The sequence below is a fragment of the Nanorana parkeri genome, unplaced genomic scaffold (assembly GCF_000935625.1).
Source record: "Nanorana parkeri isolate BGI_ZX_2015 unplaced genomic scaffold, ASM93562v1 scaffold1798, whole genome shotgun sequence".
NCBI lineage: Eukaryota > Metazoa > Chordata > Amphibia > Anura > Dicroglossidae > Nanorana > Nanorana parkeri.
Window position 1 is genome coordinate 23,304 of NW_017308066.1, and position 7,636 is coordinate 30,939.

At 51.8% G+C, this 7,636-nt stretch overlaps 1 protein-coding gene across 2 annotated transcripts in view; it reads right to left on the reverse strand.

Moving 5' to 3' along the window:
• Positions 1–1,321: 1,321 nt before the first annotated feature.
• The window catches only part of TRNT1 (tRNA nucleotidyl transferase 1), a 9,929-nt gene continuing 3,614 nt past the window's right edge, over positions 1,322–7,636 (reverse strand). The window contains exons 4-7 of one of the 2 annotated variants that reach the window (XM_018571642.1): positions 6,207–6,333; positions 5,512–5,642; positions 3,984–4,240; positions 1,322–1,588 (exon numbers count right to left, since the gene is read on the reverse strand). In XM_018571642.1, coding sequence (XP_018427144.1) covers positions 1,334–1,588; positions 3,984–4,240; positions 5,512–5,642; positions 6,207–6,333 — 770 coding nt within the window. In that variant the 3' untranslated portion in view covers positions 1,322–1,333. Of the gene's footprint in view, positions 1,589–3,983; positions 4,241–5,448; positions 5,643–6,206; positions 6,334–7,636 lie in introns of both variants that reach the window. The other variant, XM_018571641.1, reaches the window with a different exon arrangement.

Genomic DNA, 7,636 nt, shown 5'->3' on the forward strand with positions numbered 1-7,636 from the left:
TGAAGCCAAGCTTGCGATGTAAAGGGGGGCTCCTATTATGAGAGGGGGGGGGACCAGGGGTGCCCTAAGGCAGAGTGTCAGTCTGAGCGGATATCGGGTGATGTCACCATGCATGTGCGCCACCTGCTGGCGGCCATCTTGGTGATGGACGCCGGCAGAGAGAGTAGGGGACAGTCACCCGGTGGGATGAGGTATGCCGCCGGGGTCCCCTCCTCTCTCCTGATACTGTCGTGCTCTCGGTCCGTGACTGAGTACTCGACTTTTCGGAGGGGGTGACACCAAAATGACTGTCAGTCATTCTGGCGTCTCCCCCTCCAGTGGCGTCACGGGTAGGGCCCACACTCGGGTGACACCATTGCATGGGTGACACCAAAATGACTGGCAGTCATTTTGGTGTCACCCCCTCTACCCTCTAAAAAGCCGGGCATGCGGTCATTGACCAAGAGCCCGACAGTGTCAGGAGAGGAGGGTGCTCGACGGCATACTGCATCCCGCCGGGTAAACGTCTTCTCCTCTCTATGACGTCTTCTCCTCTCTATGCCGGCGTCCATCACCACGATGGCCGCGAAACTGAAACTGTCGGGCTCTCGGTCCATGACTGAGTGCTCGACTTTTCAGAGGGGGTGACAACAAACTGACGGTCAGTCATTTTGGTGTCAACCCGGGTGCGGGCTGCACCCCCTTTGTGCCGCTACTAGGGGGGGGGGTTAACTGTAAAAGGAGGGGACGCCTGCCGTGGAGGGGTAATCTGATGTGAAAGTAGGGAGATCTAATATGATGGGGGTCTCCTGATTTGAAAGGGGGGCTTTAATGTGAACGGAGGAGAACCTGTGTTTTTGCATAGGGACCCCCCCCCTTAAAATCTATGATATTTTAGACTGGGGTACCTCGAGATTTTGCATACTTTTAAAGGTTGGAAAACGCTGCTCTAGAGTAAGCCGGGCTGTTCAAATTATTTACAAACCTTGGCTGTGTGGAGTCTGAGCCCTTATTTGAAATCATCAATGCCAGGACAGAATGGTTGGTAGGGGGGTTGTTGATGTGTTGTGTGCTGCGCCCCTGCCAGTGTGAGTGTGTCGGGTGCAATGAATAACAACGCACCGCAGCGCACACACGTGTAGTGCTTTACTGTGCGGCGCATTGTGGTGTGAAGAAGCCCTAACACCCGATCTGCCGCAACTGGTTTCAGATAAGGTCTCGGACTGCACACAGCCCTCAGCTCGTCAGGGGCCGTTCATGAGCTAGAAAGTGATGGCTGCCTCTCAGTGCAGAGTATAACTTGTCCCTGCTGAACCTCCCCAAGCAACGCACGGTCTGTACTTTGGCCGCACGCTCAGGAACCTTTCCCTTGAACGCCGTTCAGAAGTTCCTCTTTGCCGCATCGGTACCCGCTCTCCTTCCACTGCTCCCGGAGTTCCTGCAGGATCCTCCCAATCTCCTTCCCCGAAGAGATGCCCAATCGGCGGAGGTCGTGCCCGCTGACGGGGAAGCGGGGCAGAGTCCAGCCTTCCATCTCCTGCAGGAGCCGCTCCTCGCCTTGGTATTTCAGCAGCTCGCACACCTTCTTTTGGGCATCAGATTCCCGGGACTGTCGGAGAGGGAGCAGAAAGTTAAAGGAGATCGGATCCCAATTTTATAAAGCCCAACCCCCAGCACAATAGGGTAAGAGCTTGTTCACACCAAGCGCGGAGCAGATCCAGACCGGAGCAGGTGCAGAGCGGATCAAAACTGCGTCCAATGTATTCCTATGGTATTTTGACCTCCAGTTCACATCGCAGCGTGCAGATCCAGAGCAGGTGAAAAAACTGCGGCAAGCCCTATTTTACCTGCTCTGGAACGCATCAAAAACGCATGCAAGTGCCTGAAAGCCCATGTTAAACTTAAAAAACCGGCCGGGAACGCATCAGAAACGCGGCACAACCCACTGCACTGCGTGTGCAGAAACCTGACCGGATCTGCTCTGCATTTGGTGTGAACAAGGCCTAGGAGCAGTTATACCAGGGGTAGGCAACCTCGGCCCACCAGCTGTTGTGGAACTACAAGTCCCATGAGGCATTACAAGGCTAACAGCCACAGGCACGACCCCCCCCCCCCAGAGGCATGATAGATTTTGTAGTTTCACCTCAGATGGAGTGCCGGCGTTGCCTACATTGTTTGATTATACAGCCCATTGCCACTACAGCAACCCCTCCGTCGTGCTGGCTTTATAATACATCCAGCGCATAGGCTGGTATATATTAGAGGATTAGTACAGCTCCCCCTGTACTCCCAGCCCAGAGACCCCAGCACTATGACCGTGTCTCCGCCTCGCAATACACAAGACGAGGCCTGGCTGGGCGCATTTTGTAAATGGGTGGAAAGAGAGGCGGAAGGGCGGCCATAGCGCTGGCATCCATGAGATGAAATACATATGTATTACCTGCTGTACGATCTGCATATGTATCGATCCAGTCCTGATGTTTACACAGCTCTGCCGCACAGCACAGCACAGCCTGATCTTTCTCTGCTGCGGTTTTACTAACACTTACAGGTCTCCTCCCCACCCCCAGCCCGAGGGTGCTGCTCAGCACTGGGGATCCATCACAGTAGTTTTAGTTTGTCACAAAGACACGGGCGCACAGCCATGGACTGGAGACAAGGGTGCACAGCAGTGCATTGGAGACACAGAGGTGCACAGCTAAACAATGGAGACACGGGGGTACACAGCTAACCAATGGAGACACGGGGGTACACAGCTAACCAATGGAGACACGGGGGTACACAGCTAACCAATGGAGACACGGGGGTACACAGCTAACCAATGGAGACACGGGGGTACACAGCTAACCAATGGAGACACGGGGGTACACAGCTAACCAATAGAGACACGGGGGTACACAGCTAACCAATAGAGACACGGGCGTACACAGCTAAGCAATGGAGACAGGGGGGTACACAGCTAAGCATTGGAGACACGGGGGTACACAGCTCAGCATTGGAGACACGGGGGTACACAGCTAAGCAATGGAGACACGGGGGGAGCACAGGAGTGCATTGAAGGCACAGGGAGGCACTGGAGACATGGGGGGGCACTCTAGGCACTTGAACACCAAGAAAGAAAAGTGCAGAGGTCAGTGACACTGGCAGCAGGAGAGGCACAGAGGACTGGGGCAGGTACAGGTAAGATTCTGCAGCAGGGGGTGTGGCTTAGGCGCAGCAATGTGTTGCCGGAATGCCGAGCCATGCATCACTTTGCCATATAAAGCCTCCTGATTGGAGAGGAGACCCGGCGCTGGATCCCAGGACAGGCGAGTGTTACATAATATCCATGCTGATCATTCCATGGTCTCTATAACCACAATGACAGTTATTGTCCCATATGATAAATGACTTAACCCCTGAAAGTCAGTAACCATCAGCGGTGACAACTAGAGATCGCATTTTTGGTCCCGGCCATGACATTCCGCTATCCTCTTTGTTTTACGCTTCACCTTCCTACAAAGAATTGATACAACAAATCATTACTACACAACCCGTTATGTAATTTGCACCCTTGTAACACTGAGAACGTTCTGTACACTGTGTGCAGAACTCCCTACAAAAGCTCAATTTCCTCTTCTCGTGATTGGCTCATCATGTTTTCAAAAAAGTCTTCTATCTGACTTCCGTCCTTCCCTTCAGTCTTCTATCTGACCTCCGTCCTCCCCTTCAGCCTTCTATCTGACCTCCGTCCTTCCCTTCAGTCTTCTATCTGACCTCCGTCCTCCCCTTCAGTCTTCTATCTGACCTCCGTCCTTCCCTTCAGTCTTGCACAGTTGTATCGGCTCCTCTCCTCTTCCTCTGATCTCACTGCACACTGGGAGCTCCTCACAATGTGCATTAGAAGCTGCCGGAACCGGAGTGATCCCCGATTGTTGGTGTGAGACCCCTGCCGTCAGGAATGAGGACTCTGCATTGTTGATCTATGGACTGGGTGAGATGGGTGTTGATCTAAGGCTACTCACATCAATAATGTAGTCTTGGTACGGCTTCAGCGGCACTCTGTCCGTGTGATCCGCCCTCAGCTCCCGCCTCTCCTTCAGTATAAATAGCGAGAGACCTTTTTCCTCTTTGGAGATCTTCAGCCTCAGATCCAGTTTCTGGACCGCGTCCGGGTGCGAGAAGAGTGCAGTCAGGAGGGTCATGGGTTTGGGAGATGAGCGCTCGGCTTGTGTACAGACCCGGGCAAACTCCTCCAGGTTCCCGTCCTCCGGTAGTCCTAGAACAACAGATATGTGACCCGGTGATTTGTCTAGACAACACATACATTCAATGAACCCCCTTATATGTACGTGGGAGGGATCCACTGATACCGAACTAATATCGGTGCCGATGCCGAGTATTTGGGCGAGTACTCATACTCGCCCAAATGCTCCGATGCCTAGCCCGATACCCGAACTTCCGTAAACAGGAAGCTGGCTCCATGCTCCCTCGCCTCTTGTGATGAGGGAGCATGAAGCCGGCTTCCCGGCCAATCAGGAAGCCGGGCAGCGTACAAAAAATATCTGTACTCGATAACGAAAAAAACGGTGTCGCTGCATTACTAGTATAAGGAATTTTTAAGGTGCCAAATTAATACAAAACATCACAGATATTAACAAAAATATTGCTGATAAAGTCTTAAAACCACATAAAAAGGTTCAGGAAGTTACAAATGTTACAATTCTTCATACTCCCAACACTCCCTGCTCAGTAAACTAAGATACCTTATATTATGATATATATGATATTATATACAATAAGCCCTGGTTCACACCTAGGCGTATTGCATATGCGCGTCTGTCGCGCGTTTTTTTTACCGCGACAAACGCGCATTTCCGAGGGCTACTTGGCTGTATCCCAATGGAAACGCGCAACAAAAACGGCCCAAAGTAGTACCTGGACCTTTTCAGGCGTGGGCCGTTTTGTAGCGCGTTAGGGGCGGGCAGAAATACGCCAAGGTGTGAACCAGACCCATTGAAAACAATGGGATTTTCATGTTTGAGCGTTTTGTAGAGCGTTCGTCGAGCGTAGAACGCACTACAAAACGTTCAGGTGTGAACGAGAGATAAGAGTGTGGCTGAGAGTGAGTCTCGGGTCCATGACGGGTTGGATGGTTCCTTTGAAATATTCACACTGCCTATATCTCCTGATGAAGCAGATCTATGATCTGGGGAAACGCGTTGGGTTATCCTCATTGCAGGAATCCGCTTCAGATGAATGTAAATAGCTGCTGATGTTTAGAACTGTAATGGGATCTTAGTTTGTTGATCGGGGGGTGTTTGAGGTCGAATTGTTGCACATTAAAACATCTGCAATATGACTGAGTTTGTCACCTACCGGCTGCAAGTCGTATGCGGTATACAAAATATTATTCTGCATTAGTTCATATCTGTGAGGGATGAAAAAGATGGCATGCGTTCCCCTTTAAGATAAATAGCGAGCACCCACCGACATGTGGAGCCACGCCCAGTTCATATATGAGCCGCATCAGATGAGTGACATGTCTCCCTTCCAGGATCTTCTTCAGTTCCACCCAGATCCTCTCCCCCGAGATCCCGCTCAGTCCCGGTGCATTGTCTCTGATGGCGTCCAGTGTAGCCGGGCTGTGAACTCCGGCCTTGTCTGATATCTTCCCATAGAACCTACAAGAAGAACACGATCCCTTAGAGGGAACTCTACCCCAATGTTATACTCACTCATACATTATCTGGCCAAAAGTATTGGGACGCCCGTCTAAATCATTGGATTCGGGTGTTCCGTGACATTTCCTGGCTACTACTCCCCAGTGAATCATGTGTTGTCCTCCCCCCACCCTCACACTGAATCTCCTGTCCTGCTCATCATTGGGATCCGGTAGTCAAGCACTTAATCATCAGATTGCACAGCTAAAGCCTGCAAGGCTGCAGTACCCAGTGGCCAGCAGGGAGGAGAACTCACATTTAAAAGGGATGATGGGGATGTGTTCATTCATATAATGCTCAGACTTTGGAAAGAAGATCAGAGGCAGGGGGCGGTGATCTTTACAGGAACCAGCCGGACCCTCCCACTGATCTCAATCTTACTATGGAGCAAAGCCCAGCAGAAAGACCCAGCGGTGGGTGGTGAAGGGTTCACAAGCATTTGGCCATACGGTGCATCCCTATACCAGAAGGCCCAGCCGGGAGACCCGCCGGGACGGATGAATAATGCAGAAAACTTTTTATGACCTGAGGTAGCGCAGGATTCGCAGATAATCCTCCTGGATTCGTTTCGCCGGATCGCCCACAAATCGGATGCAGTGGTTCTTCAAATCCTCGTGGCCGTTGAAGTAATCATAAAGTGTGCCATCGAACCCTGGGGAACACAACAGAAAGGACAAGTGCGGTTTATTAAAGGGCATCTCCATCCAAAATCGACATCTCAATCTTACCTGGGCGGCGGTAAGTTAAATCACAGGCCAGCTTCTTATCCAATGAAGTGATTTCCCAGCAGGAGTTGTGTCTCAGCCCCTCCCACAGGGCAGTAAAGAGGTTCTGCCTCTCCTGTGCCTGGAGCACCCCAGTCATTCATTTCACATTAAAGGAGAACTATGGGGTCAGTGTTTTCCCCCGTAGTTCTCCTTGGGGTAACGGGAGGACACAAACTGGCGTCCTCCCGTCACCCTAATCTCAGTATACCGCGAGCTGTAGCTCACTATATACTGAGACGCCGCAGCGGATCCCGACAATTGTGCCGGGATCCGCCCAGCTGCGTGACTGACAGCTGGCTCTGCCTATCTAGAGGCAGAGCCAGCTGTACCCGCCCCCTCCCCCGTCCGTTCCGCCAGTCAGCGCTGGCGGATCGGAGCAGGGAGGGGGGAATCCAGGATCGAGAGGTGAGCGAACGCCGCTATGGGTTCGCTCACCTCCCGATCTACTGAGCCGACCTGTGACAGTCTCATTGTCACAGGTCGGCTAGAACTATGAGGTGAGTGAAAAGCACTCATCCCATAGTTCTCCTTTAAGGAAGATCCATGGCAGAGGGGGTGGTGACACCATCATTCGGGTTTGTAGTGAACAAAACAGCTGTAGACATGTCAGCACTGAAGCCCCCAAGACAGGTAATATGTCAACATGTGTTTCAGCGTGCCAGGAACCATAAAATGCTCTAAAAACTCAGTTTTTGGGTGGAGATGGCCTTTAAATAGAGGAGTTGCAAAAATATCCCCAAGTGTCGCCTCCTGTAGTAATCTCGTACGCCATTGGCCTCATACAGCTTGCGACTCTCCAATGGTAGTTGACAAGCTGAGAACCATGTTGCACCAAACCCCCATTAGTGATTTACAATCATCAGCTTCCTCCCATTGAGACCACTGCTGGATGCCACCATCTTGGATGTGATGTCAGCAGCCTCGGGTGACACTCTATAGCAGGGGTAGGCATCCTCGGCATTCCAGTTACGAAGAATGCATAAATCCCATCATGCCTCTGCAAGTCATGCCCGTGGCTGTCATGGTCTTGCAATGCCTCATGGGACTTGTATTTCCACAACAGCTGCAATGCCATGGTTGCCTACCCCTGGTCTATATATAGTATTGCCTTTAGCTCCTCCCCCAGCAGCTACATAAAAGGTTGTGTAGGGAGGTGAGGGGTGGAGGAGCTGGGCCGGCACAGATGGT